The sequence below is a fragment of the Oncorhynchus nerka genome, linkage group LG22 (genome assembly GCF_034236695.1).
Source record: "Oncorhynchus nerka isolate Pitt River linkage group LG22, Oner_Uvic_2.0, whole genome shotgun sequence".
NCBI classification, from domain to species: Eukaryota; Metazoa; Chordata; class Actinopteri; order Salmoniformes; family Salmonidae; genus Oncorhynchus; species Oncorhynchus nerka.
This window is the reverse complement of record NC_088417.1, coordinates 74164346-74181108: the sequence shown is the minus strand read 5'-3', so window position 1 is coordinate 74181108 and position 16763 is coordinate 74164346. Positions and strand designations below refer to the sequence as shown.

The 16763-nt window shown below is 43.2% G+C and overlaps 1 protein-coding gene across 1 annotated transcript in view; it reads right to left on the bottom strand.

The window, feature by feature from the left end:
• LOC115105705 (nectin-3-like protein) overlaps positions 1 to 16763 on the bottom strand; it is a 97812-nt gene that overhangs the window by 18549 nt on the left and 62500 nt on the right. Inside the window, exon 6 of the mRNA XM_029628012.2 lies at positions 573 to 717. Coding sequence (XP_029483872.1) covers positions 573 to 717 — 145 coding nt within the window. The remainder of the gene's footprint in view (positions 1 to 572; positions 718 to 16763) is intronic.

Sequence of the window (16763 nt, the reverse complement as noted above, 5' to 3'; positions counted from 1 at the left end):
ACATCCTGTATTGGGAAATGTGTGTATTTGTGTGTGTCTGACATAAAACCTCATCCTAAAAGGAGGACAGGAGGACACACAGATATGAGTTTAAATATTATACCAGCCACTTCTTTTGCGGCTTCCAAATCACTAGAATCAACTTAATCACTAGAATCCACCTACGCACACACGGTCAGATGCCAGTCACAGACCTCATGGGCAGGGAGTGACCCAACTCTCATTTACTGTAAATAATTGAATCTAAAAGTTCCTGCCTTCTCCTTGCCCCAACGTTAACATGAGCGCAGGTCTAGCAATAGAAACTTACTCAGCTAAACAAGACAAGGAACTCCTGCCAAGACTGCAATTACCTGTCACACCTCAACTTTATACCACCACCTCTTTACTTCCCTGCACCAGACTCCATTTTATGGTACACTGCAGTGGAATGACACAAAAAAAGCCCTTTGGATTTGAGTTAGACTGTATGCTGATATGATACAGTCACAAAACATATTAGTTGATGATATAACTCATGGCTTAATTGATTAGCTACTGCCGTAGAATACGGTGACATCACTTTAACTCACACTTTGTCTGTGTACGCTGGGGTCGAGGTCTTCCGTGCGGTGAGGATGATGATGGTGAAGACGGCAATGAGGAAGAGGGCGAGGACCGCCCCCATCACTGCCCCCGCCACGGCAATGGAGTTGTACCTCTGTTCCTGAGACTGGTCTGGAAAAGAACACAGACGGATGATATGAAACAGCAGACACAACACCACGTAATAGAGCAGTGTGGATATCATGCAGAAATAAGTGAGAATATACAAATCCAGGAACATTCTAAGAGTGTAACTGTAGGTTTAAGAGGCTATGTGTGATGTCTGTGTGTGATGTGTGTGAGAGCGAGAGAGTTTGTTGTGTGCTGCAGGCAGGTTACTTGCTCTGTCTCCCAGCAGTACTAACTACAGTAACAGTGTAATTAGGGGCTCCGTGCTGCTCCTGCTGAAGGCTCTCCCCTGCAGGTCTCCAATGCTTAACTTGGCCTCATTCACATTTCACCTCAACCTCCATCTTTCTCTATCAGTCTTTCTCCCTGATCCTGTGAATGTAAGGTGGCTTGGCAACCTCTCTCTGTTAACTCTGTTAGATTACATGCTCGTTATCCATGTTGGGGGTCCAGAGAGGGGGATTAGCAATAATTATGATTAATTAAGATGAATTAAATTCACAGAACCCTGGCCCGTGGCCAGTGAGGTGGGGAGGGCACTTATACAACCTAGTGGCATACACACAACTTTTATGGGGCCCGGTTGAACATAACAGTGTGGTTGCTTATTAGTTAGTGGCATGAAAGAGGGCTGATAGGGAGAGAGAGAGAGAGATCCTATGAGTTGAGTGGGGTGGTGATGTCGGAGACAGGGTGAGGTCTGTAGGTGAGAGGAGAGTGTTGCAGGGTGTGTGGATGTCCATGTTTAACTTTTCCATGACCAACACCTTTAAGAGGATCAGATAGTAAAAGAGACAAGAACCGCCAAGGTTATAAATCTCCATCCTGGCAATGCATTCCAAAACTACAAACGGACCCAGGCAGAGGGTTAAACCTCTCAGGGTTTCAATGTTTCACTCAATCTCCTAATCCACTGGTTTCAGAACATATAGTATTAGGCCAAGCTGAATGAGACCTTGAACAACTTTCATAGACTAACTACTGAAAGAAGAGCAGATCTATAACGTTGCACGCTGAGAGCCAGGAAGCAAGTTCAGGGATTGAGTGTATTAATAAATAAACACGACATAATACAAAATAAGAAACACGTACAACGCACATACATGAAACAGAAACAATGACGCCTGGGGAAGGAACCAAATGGAGTGACATATATAAGGCAGGTAATCAAGGAGGTGATGGAGTCCAGGTGAGTGTCATAATGCGTGTACCGATGGTGACAGGTGTGTGCCATAACGAGCAGCCTGGTGACCTAGAGGCCGGAGAGGGAGCACACATGACAAGATAAAAAAGAATATGAAATTCTGGAAAAGCTGTGTCCTGATGACATACAGTGCCTTCAGAAAGTATTCACACCCCTTGACTTTTTCTGCATTTAGTTGGGTTACAGCTGGAATTTCAAATGGATTAAATTGAGATTTTATTTGTCACTGGCCTATACACAATACCCCATAAGTGGAATTATACTTTTAGAATTTTTGACTAATTAATAAAAACGAAAAGCTGAAATGTCTTTAGTCAATAAGTAAGTATTCAACCCCTTTGTTATGGCAAGCCTACATAAGTTCAGAAGTATACATGTGCTTAACAAGTCACATACTGTAATAAGTTGCATAAACTCTGTGTGCAATAATAGTGGTTAGCATGATTTTTGAATGACTATCTCATCTCTGTACCCCACACATATTATTATCTCTAAGGTCCCTCAGTCGAACAGTGAATTTCAAACACAGATTCAACCACATAGACCAGGGAGTTTTTCCAACGCCTCACAAAGAAGAGCACCTATTGAAGACATTGAATATCCCTTTGAGCATGGTGAAGTTATAAATTGCACTTTGGATGGTGTATCAGTACACCCAGTCACTACAAAGACAAAGGCATCCTTCCTAACTCAGCTGCCGGAGAGGAAGGAAACTGCTCAGGGATTTCACCATGAGGCCAAAAGTTACTTTAAAACAGTTACAGAGTTGAATGGCTGTGACAGGAGAAAACTGAGGGTGGATCAACAACATTGTAGTTACTCCACAATACTAACCTAATTGACAGAGTGAAAAGAAGGAAGACTGCACAGAATAAAAATATTCCTGTTTGCAATAAGGCACTAAAGTAAAACTGCAACAAATGTGGCAAAGTAATTAACTTCATGTTCTGAATATAAAGCGTTATGTTTGTGGCAAATCCAGCACAATACATCACTGAGTACCAGTCTTCATATTTTCAAGCATGGTGGTGGCGACATCATGTTATGGGTATGCTTGTTATCGGAAAGGACAAGGGAGTTTTTTCGGGATAAAAATAAACAGAATAGAGCTAAGCACAGGTAAAATCCTATAGGAAAACCTGGTTCAGTCTCCTTTCCAACAGCCACTGGGAGACAAATTCACCTTTCGGCAGGACAATAACCTAAAACACAAGGCCAAATATACACTGGAATTAGTTACCAAGGTGGTTTTGACTTAAATTGTCTTGAAAATCTACGGCAAGACTTGAAAATGACTGTTTAGCAATGATCAACAGCCAACTTGACAGAACTTGAAGAACGGTAAAAAGAATTATGTGCAAATATTGTACAATCCAGGTGTGCAAAGATATTAAGGACAGATCTAAATTGACTGGGGGGAGTGGTGGTCCAAAATAGAGTAGACTTGTCAAACTTTTTTTGCTTTGGGGAGGGTTGTGTGTTTGTTTTGGGGGGCACAAGGCTCTGCCCCCCAAGACAACTGCCCCCTGGTTTACATGTGCTCTTCTGCTCTTATTTTCCCTATAAAAAATGTCTTGACTTACTTTTGATAGATACTAGCCTATTAAAAGTTAAGAAACGTTTCTGAAAGTTTGGTATGGTGTGGCTATTATTAAGCTTTAGCTACCGTGAAGACTGTTTCAGGTTTACCAGAGTTGAATAATTTTTTACTTTTACACCTTTTTTTCTCCGCAATTTCGTAGTATCCAATTGGTAGTTAGAGTCTTGTCTCATCGCTGCAACTCCCGAACGGACTCTTTGAGAGGCGAACGTCGAGAGCCATGCGACCAAAATATAACCCAACCAAGCCGCACTGCCCACTTAATCCAGAAGCCAGCTGCACCAATGTGTCAGAGGAAACACCGTACACCTGGCGACTGTGTCAGCTTGCATGCGCCCGGCCCGCCACAGAAGTCACTAGAGCCCGATGGGACAAGGACATCCTTGCCAGCCAAACCCTCCTCTGGGACTCCCATACACGGCCTGCTGCAACAAAGCCTGGACTTGAACCAGGATCTCTAGTGGCACAGCTAGCAACTGCGATGCAGTGCCTTAGAATACTGCGCCACTCGGGAGGCTCCCTGGCCTACCAGTTACTACTATAGTCAAACAATATAATGCTCATCTTTCTACAAAATATTTGGATCGAAAATGTACAAATGACCCTCCTTCTGTACGTCTATATCTCTATAGCAGATTCAGTAGTCACCTGACAAAATAAATGCATGTTGGTGTTGTAGCATGCTTCGGGATAGGCGAAGCTTCTCTTCCTTTACATAGGCTATATATTTACAGTACCAGTCAAAAGTTTGGACACAGGGTTGTTCTTTGTTTTTACTATTTTCTACATTGTACAATAATAGTGAAGACAATTGTCATCAACTGACACTAATTAGCATAACGCAACGGTCAAAAATATTACTAGAAAATATTCTTATTCATGAAATCACAAGTGAAATATATTGAAACACAGTTTAGCCTTTTGTTAATCACCCTGTCATCTCAGATTTTGAAATGATGCTTTACAGCCAAAGCAAGACAAGCATTTGTTCAAGTTTATCGATAGCCTAGCATAGCATTATGTCTAGCTAGCAGCAGGCAACCTGGTCACGAAAATCAGAAAAGCAATCAAATTAAATAGTTTACCTTTGATGAGCTTCGGATGTTTTCACTCACGAGACTCCCAGTTAGATAGCAAATGTTCCTTTTTTCCATAAAGATTATTTTTGTAGCCGAAATAGGTCCGTAAGTTCTTCACGTTTGGCTGAGAAATCGACCGGAAATTGCGGTCACGACAACGCCGAAAAATATTCCAAATTAGCTCCATAATATAGACAGAAACATGGCAAACGTTTATAATCAATCCTCAAGGTGTTTTTCAAATATCTATTCGATAATATATCAACCGGGACAGCTGTATTTTCAATAAGACCGGGAGGAAAAATAGCTACCTCTGTCTATTAAGCAAGAATCACCCTGAGAGCCCTCAGCTGGCCACTTACGCAATGTAGTCGTTTACGCTCATTCTTCAACATAAAGGCGTGAAACTACGTCAAAATGCTGTAGACACCTTGGGGAATACATAGAAAAGGGAATCTGGTTGATATCCCATTCACTGCTCAATAGGGACGCATCGGAACGCAGAGCTTTCAAAACATGAGTCACTTCCCGATTGTGTTTTTCTCAGGCTTTCACCTGCAATATCAGTTCTGTTATACAGACAATATTTTTAGAAGTTTTGGAAACTTTAAAGTGTTTTTTATCCTAAGCTGTCAATTATTTGCATATTCTAGCATCTTGTCCTGACAAAATAGCCCGTTTACTTTGGGAACGTTATTTAAAAAAAAAATGAAAATAGTGCCCCCTAGTTTCAAGAGGTTAACACTTCTTTGGTTACTACATGATTCCATATGTGTTATTTCATAGTTTTGATGTCTTCACCACTATTCTACAATGTAGAAAATGGTAAAAATAAAGAAAAACCCTTGAATGAGTTGGTGTGGCCAAACTTTTGACCGGTACTGTATATATTTATTAAAATATGAATAACATTTATTATTTTTTATTTTTATTTCACCTTTATTTAACCAGGTAGGCTAGTTGAGAACAAGTTCTCATTTGCAACTGCGACCTGGCCAAGATAAAGCATAGCAGTGTGAACAGACAACACAGAGTTACACATGGAATAAACAATTAACAAGTCAATAATACAGTAGGAAAAAAAAAATGGGCAGTCTATATACAATGTGTGCAAAAGGCATGAGGAGGTAGGCGAATAATACAATTTTGCAGATTAACACTGGGGTGATAAATGATCAGATGGTCATGTACAGGTAGAGATATTGGTGTGCAAAAGAGCAGAAAAGTAAATAAATAAATTTAAAAAAAAAACAGTATAAAAACAGTATGGGAATGAGGTAGGTGAAAATGGGTGGGCTATTTACCAATAGACTATGTACAGCTGCAGCGATCGGTTAGCTGCTCGGATAGCTGATGTTTGAAGTTGGTGAGGGAGATAAAAGTCTCCAACTTCAGCGATTTTTGCAGTTCGTTCCAGTCACAGGCAGCAGAGTACTGGAACGAAAGGCGGCCAAATGAGGTGTTGGCTTTAGGGATGATCAGTGAGATACACCTGCTGGAGCGTGTGCTACGGATGGGTGTTGCCATCGTGACCAGTGAACTGAGATAAGGCGGAGCTTTACCTAGCATGGACTTGTAGATGACCTGGAGCCAGTGGGTCTGGCGACGAATATGTAGCGAGGGCCAGCCGACTAGAGCATACAAGTCGCAGTGGTGGGTGGTATAAGGTGCTTTGGTGACAAAACGGATGGCACTATGATAGACTGCATCCAGTTTGCTGAGTAGAGTGTTGGAAGCCATTTTGTAGATGACATCGCCGAAATCGAGGATCGGTAGGATAGTCAGTTTTACTAGGGTAAGCTTGGCGGCGTGAGTGAAGGAGGCTTTGTTGCGGAATAGAAAGCTGACTCTTGATTTGATTTCCGATTGGAGATGTTTGATGTGAGTCTGGAAGGAGAGTTTGCAGTCTAGCCAGACACCTAGGTACTTATAGATGTCCACATATTCAAGGTCGGAACCATCCAGGGTGGTGATGCTAGTCGGGCATGCGGGTGCAGGCAGCGATCGGTTGAAAAGCATGCATTTGGTTTTACTCGCGTTTAAGAGCAGTTGGAGGCCACGGAAGGAGTGCTGTATGGCATTGAAGCTCGTTTGGAGGTTAGATAGCACAGTGTCCAATGACGGGCCGAAAGTATATAGAATGGTGTCGTCTGCGTAGAGGTGGATCAGGGAATCGCCCGCAGCAAGGGCAACATCATTGATATATACAGAGAAAAGAGTCGGCCCGAGAATTGAACCCTGTGGCACCCCATAGAGACTGCCAGAGGACCGGACAGCATACCCTCCGATTTGACACACTGAACTCTGTCTGCAAAGTAATTGGTGAACCAGGCAAGGCAGTCATCCGAGAAACCGAGGCTATTGAGTCTGCCGATAAGAATATGGTGATTGACAGAGTCGAAAGCCTTGGCGAGGTCGATGAAGACGGCTGCACAGTACTGTCTTTTATCGATGGCGGTAATGATATCGTTTAGTACCTTGAGCGTGGCTGAGGTGCACCCGTGACCGGCTCGGAAACCAGATTGCACAGCGGAGAAGGTACGGTGGGATTCGAGATGGTCAGTGACCTGTTTGTTGACTTGGCTTTCGAAGACCTTAGATAGGCAGGGCAGGATGGATATAGGTCTATAGCAGTTTGGGTCCAGGGTGTCTCCCCTTTGAAGAGGGGGATGACTGCGGCAGCTTTCAATCCTTGGGGATCTCAGACGATATGAAAGAGAGGTTGAACAGGCTGGTAATAGGGGTTGCGACAATGGCAGCAGATAGTTTCAGAAATAGAGGGTCCAGATTGTCAAGCCCAGCTGATTTGTACGGGTCTAGGTTTTGCAGCTCTTTCAGAACATCTGCTATCTGGATTTGGGTAAAGGAGAACCTGGAGAGGCTTGGGCGAGGAGCTGCGGGGGGCGGAGCTGTTGGCCGAGGTTGGAGTAGCCAGGCGGAAGGCATGGCCAGCCGTTGAGAAGTGCTTATTGAAGCTTTCGATAATCGTGGATTTATCGGTGGAGACCGTGTTACCTAGCCTCAGTGCAGTGGGCAGCTGGGAGGAGGTGCTCTTGTTCTCCATGGACTTCACAGTGTCCCAGAACTTTTGGAGTTGGAGCTACAGGATGCAAACTTCTGCCTGAAGAAGCTGGCCTTAGCTTTCCTGACTGACTGCGTGTATTGGTTCCTGACTTCCCTGAACAGTTGCATATCACGGGGCTATTCGATGCTATTGCAGTCCGCCACAGGATGTTTTTGTGCTGGTCGAGGGCAGTCAGGTCTGGAGTGAACCAAGGGCTGTATCTGTTCTTGGTTCTGCATTCTTTGAACGGAGCATGCTTATCTAAAATGGTGAGGAAGTTACTTTTAAAGAATGACCAGGCATCCTCAACTGACGGGATGAGGTCAATGTCCTTCCAGGATACCCGGGCCAGGTCGATTAGAAAGGCCTGCTCACAGAAGTGTTTTAGGGAGCGTTTGACAGTGATGAGGGGTGGTCGTTTGACTGCGGCTCCGTGGCGGATACAGGCAATGAGGCAGTGATCGCTGAGATCCTGGTTGAAGACAGCGGAGGTGTATTTGGAGGGCCAGTTGGTCAGGATGACGTCTATGAGGGTGCCCTTGTTTACAGAGTTAGGGTTGTACCTGGTGGGTTCCTTGATGATTTGAGTGAGATTGAGGGCATCTAGCTTACATTGTAGGACTGCCGGGGTGTTAAGCATATCCCAGTTTAGGTCACCTAACAGAACAAACTCTGAAGCTAGATGGGGGCGATCAATTCACAAATGGTGTCCAGGGCACAGCTGGGAGCTGAGGGTGGCCGGTAGCAGGCGGCAACAGTGAGAGACTTATTTCTGGAGAGGGTAATTTTCAAAATTAGTAGTTCGAACTGTTTGGGTATGGACCTGGAAAGTATGACATTACTTTGCAGGCTATCTCTGCAGTAGACTGCAACTCCGCCCCCTTTGGTAGTTCTATCTTGACGGAAGATGTTATAGTTGGGTATGGAAATCTCTGAATTTTTGGTGGCCTTCCTGAGCCAGGATTCAGACACGGCAAGGACATCAGGGTTAGCAGAGTGTGCTAAAGCAGTGAGTAGAACAAACTTAGGGAGGAGGCTTCTGATGTTGACATGCATAAAACCAAGGCTTTTTCGATCACAGAAGTCAACAAATGAGGGTACCTGGGGACATGCAGGGCCTGGGTTTACCTCCACATCACCCGCGGAACAGAGAAGGAGTAGTATGAGGGTGCGGCTAAAGGCTATCAAAACTGGTCGCCTAGAGCGTTGGGGGCAGAGGATAAGAGGAGCAGGTTTCTGGGCATGGTAGAATATATTCAGGGCATAATGCACAGACAGGGGTATGGTGGGGTGCGGGTACAGCGGAGGTAAGCCCAGGCACTGGGTGATGATGAGACAGGTTGTATCTCTGGACATGCTGGTTGTAATGGGTGAGGTCACCGCATGTGTGGGAGGTGGGACAAAGGAGGTAACAGGGGTATGCAGAGTGGGTCTAGGGGCTCCATTGTGAACTAAAACAATTATAACTAACCTGAACAACAGTATACAAGGCATATTGACATCTGAGAGAGACATACAGCGAGGCATACAGTAATCACAGGTGTTGAATTTGGAAAGCTAGCTAAAAACAGTAGGCGAGGCTAATCCGCTAGCACAACAAACAGCAGGTAAAATGGCGTTGACTAGGCAACGGGGCCGACAGGTAAGACAAACAAGCAGAAAGGAGTACCGTGATTAATGGACAGTCCAGCGTGCGTCAGCTATGTAGCCAAGAGATCAGTGTCCAGGGGGCAGCGGTGGATGGGCAGGGGGGCTGGGCTGGCGAGTGTTATCCAGGTTTTTTTTAAAAACGAACAATGACTAACTAGCTTGTAGCTTGTAGCTAGTTAGCTGGTTAGCGTCTGGAGGTTCTTGAGTGTGTCATAAAAATAAAAATAAGAGTAAAAGTAATAGCGATTCCGTATCACATTGGGTGAGGCAGGTTTCCGGAAGGTATAAACAAATTAAAAATCAAAAAGAGATAGAAAGTAAATGGGGTCAGAGAGTGATTGGGACGCGGTGGTTCAGACGGTTAGCAGGCCTGTGCTAACAAGCTAACAGTTCGTAGGCCCGAGCTAGACAAGGTAGCAGTTAGCGGACCGGAGCTTGACAAGCTAGCCGTTAGCAGGCCGAATTAGCAAGCAGGGAGATAGCGAGGGCTAGAGAGTTAACCTTTGGGGGACGTCGCGATGGGGTGAGTCTGTTTATTCCTCTTCATGCGGTGAGCTGGAGATACAGCGATTCAGAAAGCTCGCGGGCCTTGGCCAGCAGATGGATCTTTGCCGATGTCGCAGCGGAAAAGCCTGTCGAAACCCCCTCGGACGATTATGTCGGCGGACCAGTTGTGATGGATCGGCGGGGCTCCGTGTCGGCAGTAGAGGGTCAGTAGAGGGTCCAGGCCAATTGGCAAATTAGGTATTTTTGGACCTCTTCGGCTAGTCGGGAGATGGGCTTAGCTCGAGGCTAGCTCCAGGCTAACTGGTGCTTGCTCTGGGACAGAGACGTTAGCCAGGAGTAGCCACTCGGATTGCAGCTAGCTATTTACGATGATCCGGTATAAAGGTTCAGAGCTTGCGGTAGGAATCCGGAGATGTGGTAGAGAAAAAGCAGTCTGATATGCTTTGGGTAGATGTCGCGCTGGTGTCCTAGTTAGCGTTGAAGACCGCTAGCAGTGGCTAGCTAGTAGCTAGTTAGCGGCTAGCTTCTGATGAGGGTTCCGATTCTAAAGTATAGAAAAAGCAGATCCGTACCACATTGGGTGATGCGGGTTGCAGGAGAGTATATTCAGCCTGTAGTTGGAAAGTGAGATTAAAATATGTACGAAATATATACAGAAAAAAACTAGGAAAAACTATATTTACACTATACAGGACGGGACAAGACAAAACACACGTCCGACTGCTACGCCATCTTGGAGAGCCAACATACAGTTGACATCTAAGTATTGCACCTAAACCTTGCATGCAATGCCCTGATACATTTAGTGTTCAAATATTTGACAGCTGAACTGTGAGGTGGACAATTATTGTTTTAGGAAAGCAGCCTAAACCCTTGCTACAGACTACTGTAGCTCTGCTGTAGGCACTTGTTTGTATTGATAACTTTGACACCTTCTGGAAACAGAAGATACTCTACAAGAATGACGGAGTCCATCCAAATCATCTTGGCTCCTGGACACTGTCCTTGCATTTCAAGGCTGTGTTGAAACAATGACTGGTAAAAGGATCCGAGACCAGCTCAGTTAATCCCTACCATTGTGACAATGAGTCGTCATAATGCTGCATCAAATCTACATGATCCTAGGGGCATTGGCAAACACAATGTAAGTAATTTCATTTATGTACCCCTAATTGCACCGAATACATCTGTTGATCCTACAGCTATTGTAAGCAGTAATCATGAGCCTATAAACTAGAGTTACACTGTTAGCACTGAGGTGGTGTGCAATAGTAGGAAGACCACTTTATGCAGCTCACCCTGTTCTATCAGCTCCAATGTAAATAACATGAGTAAGTCTACCTCTGATACGCTTCCCAGTAAAGCATTAAAAACAATCAAGCAACCCAGAAAAGTGCTAAAAATAGCCCATATTAACATACAGTGGGGCAAAAAAGTATTTAGTCAGCCACCAATTGTGCAAGTTCTCCCACTTAAAAAGATGAGAGAGGCCTGTAATTTTCATCATAGGTACACTTAAACTATGACAGACAAAATGAGGGAAAAAAATCCAGAAATTCACATTGTAGGATTTTTAATGAATTTATTTGCAAATTATGGTGGAAAATAAGTATTTGGTCAATAACAAAAGTTTATCTCAATACTTTGTTATATACCCTTTGTTGGCAATGACAGAGGTCAAACGTTTTCTGGAAGTCTTCACAAGGTTTTCACACACTGTTGCTGGTATTTTGGCCCATTCCTCCATGCAGATCTCCTCTAGAGCAGTGATGTTTTGGGGCTGTTGCTGGGCAACACAAACTTTCAACTCCCTCCAAAGAGTTTCTATGGGGTTGAGATCTGGAGACTGTCTAGGCCACTCCAGGACCTTGAAATGCTTCTTAGGAAGCCACTCCTTTGTTGCCCGGGCGGTGTGTTTGGGATCATTGTCATGCTGAAAGACCCAGCCACATTTCATCTTCAATGCCTTGCTGGTGGAAGGAGGTTTTCACTCAAAATCTCACGATACATGGCCCCATTCATTCTTTCCTTTACACGGATCAGTCGTCCTGGTCCCTTTGCAGAAAAACAGCCCTAAAGCATGATGTTTCCACCCCCATGCTTCACAGTAGGTATGGTGTTCTTTGGATGCTACTCAGCATTCTTTGTCCTCCAAACACGACGAGTTGAGTTTTTACCAAAAAGTTATATTTTGGTTTCATCTGACCATATGACATTCTCCCAATCTTCTTCTGGATCATCCAAATGCTCTCTAGCAAACTTCAGACGGGCCTGGACATGTACTGGCTTAAGCAGGGGGATACGTCTGGCACTGCAGGATTTGAGTCCCTGGCGGCGTAGTGTGTTACTGATGGTAGGCTTTGTTACTTTGGTCCCAGCTCTCTGCAGGTCATTTACTAGGTCCCCCCGTGTGCTCACCGTTCTTGTGATAATTTTGACCCCACGGGGTGAGATCTTGCGTGGAGCCCCAGATCGAGGGAGATTATCAGTGGTCTTGTATGTCTTCCATTTCCTAATAATTGCTCACACAGTTGATTTCTTCAAACCAAGCTGCTTACCTATTGCAGATTCAGTCTTCCCAGCCTGGTGCAGGTCTACAATTTTGTTTCTGGTGTCCTTTGACAGCTCTTTGGTCTTGGCCATAGTGGAGTTTGGAGTGTGACTGTTTGAAGTTGTGGACAGGTGTCTTTTATACTGATAACAAGTTCAAACAGGTACCATTAATACAGGTAACGAGTAGAGGACAGAGGAGCCTCTTAAAGAAGAAGTTACAGGTCTGTGAGAGCCAGAAATCTTGCTTGTTTGTAGGTGACCAAATACTTATTTTCCACCATAATTTGCAAATAAATTCATTAAAAATCCTACAATGTGATTTTCTGGATTTTTTCTCTCATTTTGTCTGTCATAGTTGAAGTGTACCTATGATGAGAATTACAGACATCTCTCATCTTTTTAAGTGGGAGAACTTGCACAATTGGTGGCTGACTAAATACTTTTTTTGCCCCACTGTATGTAGCCTAGGAAACAAAATCCATGAAGTCAATAACTTGCTTGTAACAGATGACATTCATATTCTGAAACTCACTGAGATAATAACTTTGCTGATACAGTGGTAGCAATACATGGTTATAACATCTACCAAAAAGACAGAAATGCCAACGGAGGCGGTTTTGCGGTCTATATTCAGAATCACATTCCTATAAAGCTTAGAGACGATCTAATGTTTAATACTGTTGAAGTAATATGGCTACAGGTTCATCTGCCTCACATAAAGCCCATTTTTGTGGGAAGCTGCTATAGACAACCAAGTGCTAACAGTCAGTATCTGGATAATATGTGTGAAATGCTTGATAATGTATGTGATATCAACAGAGAAGTATACAGTTTACACTTAGGTTGGATTCATTAAAACTCGTTTTTCAACCACTTCACAAATTTCTTGTTAACAAACTATAGTTTTGGCAAGTCGGTTAGGACATCTACTTTGTGCATGACACAAGTAATTTTTCCAACAATTGTTTACAGACAGATTATTTCACTTATAATTCACTGTATCATAATTCCAGTCGATCAGAAGTTTACATAAACTAAGATGACTGTGCCTTTAAACAGCTTGGAAAATTCCAGAAAACGATGTCATGGCTTTAGAAGCTTATGATAGGCTAATTGACATAATTTGAGTCAATTGGAGGTGTCCCTGTGGATGTATTTCAAGGCCTACCTTCAAACTCAGTGGGAAAATTGTAAAATCAAAATAAATCAGCCAAGACCTCAGAAAAAAAATTGTAGACCTCCACAAGTCTGGTTCATCCTTGGAAGCAATTTCCAAACGCCTAAAGGTACCACGTTCATCTGTACAAACAATAGTACGCAAGTATAAACACCATGGGACCACGCAGCCGCCATACCGCTCAGCAAGGAGACGCATTCTGTTTCCGAGAGATGAACGTACTTTGGTGCGAAAAGTGCAAATCAATCCCAGAACAACAGCAAAGGACCTAGTGAAGATGCTGGAGGAAACAGGTTCAAAAGTATCTATATCCACAGTGCAACGAGTCCTATATCGACATAATCTGAAAGGTCGACCAGCAAGGAAGAAGCCACTGCTCCAAAACCATCATAAAAAAGTCAGACTACGGTTTGCAACTGCACATGAGGACAAAGATCATACTTTTTGGAGAAATGTCCTCTGGTCTGATGAAACAAAAATAGAACTGTTTGGCCATAATGACCATCGTTATGTTTGGAGGTACGGGGGGCATCATGTTGTAGGGGTGCTTTGCTGCAGGAGGAACTGCAGCACTTTACAAAATAGATGGCATCATGAGGCAGGAAAATTATGTGGATATATTGAAGCAACATCTCAAGATATCAGTTAAAGCTTGGTCGCAAATGGGTCTTCCAAATGGACAATAACCCCAAGCATACTTCCAAAGTTGTGGCAAAATGGCTTAAGACAACAAAGTCAAGGTGTTGGAGTGGCATCACAAATTCCTGAAATTTTGTGGGCAGAACTCAAAAAGCGTATACGAGCAAGGAGGCCTACAAACCTTACTCAGTTACAGCAGCTCTGTCAGGAGGAATGGGCCAAAATTCACCCAACTTATTGTGGGAAGCTATTGGAAGGCTGCCCGAAACGTTTGACCCAAGTTAAACGATTTAAAGGCAATGTTACCAAATACTAATTGAGTGATGTAAACTTCTGACCCACTGGGAATGTGATGAAAGAAATAAAAGTTGAAATAATTCTCTACTATTATTCTGACATTTCACATTCTTAAAAACAAAGTGGTGATCCTAACTGACCTAAGACAGGAAATCTTTACTTGGATTTAATGTCAGGAATTGTGAAAAACTGAGTTTAAATGTAGTTGGCTAAGGTGCATGTAAACTTCTGAATTCAACTGTATTTTCTTGGTGATTTAAATATTGACTGGCTATCATCAAGCTGCCCACTCAGGACAAAAAGTCAAATTGTAACCAGTGCCTGCAACCTGGATCAGGTTGTCAGTCAACCTATCATGGTAGTTACAAACAGCACAGGAATTAAATCATCAACATGTATTGATCACATTTTTACTAACGCTGCAGAAATTTGCTTTAAAGCAGTATCCAAATCCATAGTAGTGATTACAATATACAGTGCCTTGCGAAAGTATTCGGCCCCCTTGAACTTTGCGACCTTTTGCCACATTTCAGGCTTCAAACATAAAGATATAAAACTGTATTTTTTTGTGAAGAATCAACAACAAGTGGGACACAATCATGAAGTGGAACGACATTTATTGGATATTTCAAACTTTTTTAACAAATCAAAAACTGAAAAATTGGGCGTGCAAAATTATTCAGCCCCCTTAAGTTAATACTTTGTAGCGCCACCTTTTGCTGCGATTACAGCTGTAAGTCGCTTGGGGTATGTCTCTATCAGTTTTGCACATCGAGAGACTGACATTTTTTCCCATTCCTCCTTGCAAAACAGCTCGAGCTCAGTGAGGTTGGATGGAGAGCATTTGTGAACAGCAGTTTTCAGTTCTTTCCACAGATTCTCGATTGGATTCAGGTCTGGACTTTGACTTGGCCATTCTAACACCTGGATATGTTTATTTTTGAACCATTCCATTGTAGATTTTGCTTTATGTTTTGATCATTGTCTTGTTGGAAGACAAATCTCCGTCCCAGTCTCAGGTCTTTTGCAGACTCCATCAGGTTTTCTTCCAGAATGGTCCTGTATTTGGCTCCATCCATCTTCCCATCAATTTTAACCATCTTCCCTGTCCCTGCTGAAGAAAAGCAGGCCCAAACCATGATGCTGCCACCACCATGTTTGACAGTGGGGATGGTGTGTTCAGGGTGATGAGCTGTGTTGCTTTTACACCAAACATAACGTTTTGCATTGTTGCCAAAAAGTTCAATTTTGGTTTCATCTGACCAGAGCACATTCTTCCACATGTTTGGTGTGTCTCCCAGGTGGCTTGTGGCAAACTTTAAATTACACTTTTTATGGATATCTTTAAGAAATGGCTTTCTTCTTGCCACTCTTCCATAAAGGCCAGATTTGTGCAATATACGACTGATTGTTGTCCTATGGACAGAGTCTCCCACCTCAGCTGTAGATCTCTGCAGTTCATCCAGAGTGATCATGGGCCTCTTGGCTGCATCTCTGATCAGTCTTCTCCTTGTATGAGCTGAAAGTTTAGAGGGACGGCCAGGTCTTGGTAGATTTGCAGTGGTCTGATACTCCTTCCATTTCAATATTATCGCTTGCACAGTGCTCCTTGGGATGTTTAAAGCTTGGGAAATCTTTTTGTATCCAAATCCGGCTTTAAACTTCTTCACAACAGTATCTCGGACCTGCCTGGTGTGTTCCTTGTTCTTCACGATGCTCTCTGCGCTTTTAACGGACCTCTGAGACTATCACAGTGCAGGTGCATTTATACGGAGACTTGATTACACACAGGTGGATTGTATTTATCATCATTAGTCATTTAGGTCAACATTGGATCATTCAGAGATCCTCACTGAACTTCTGGAGAGAGTTTGCTGCACTGAAAGTAAAGGGGCTGAATAATTTTGCACGCCCAATTTTTCAGTTTTTGATTTGTTAAAAAAGTTTGAAATATCCAATAAATGTTGTTCCACTTCATGATTGTGTCCCACTTGTTGTTGATTCTTCACAAAAAAATACAGTTTTATATCTTTATGTTTGAAGCCTGAAATGTGGCAAAAGGTCGCAAAGTTCAAGGGGGCCGAATACTTTCGCAAGGCACTGTAATAGCCATATCTAGGAAAACAACATTTCCAAAGGCTGGGCCTAATACAGTGTTTAAAAGGTCATACAAGACGTTTTGTAGTGGTTCATATGTTGATGTAAAGAATATTTGCTGGTCTGTGGTGTGTAATGAGGAGCAACCAGACGATGCACTTGATGCATTTATGAAACTACTT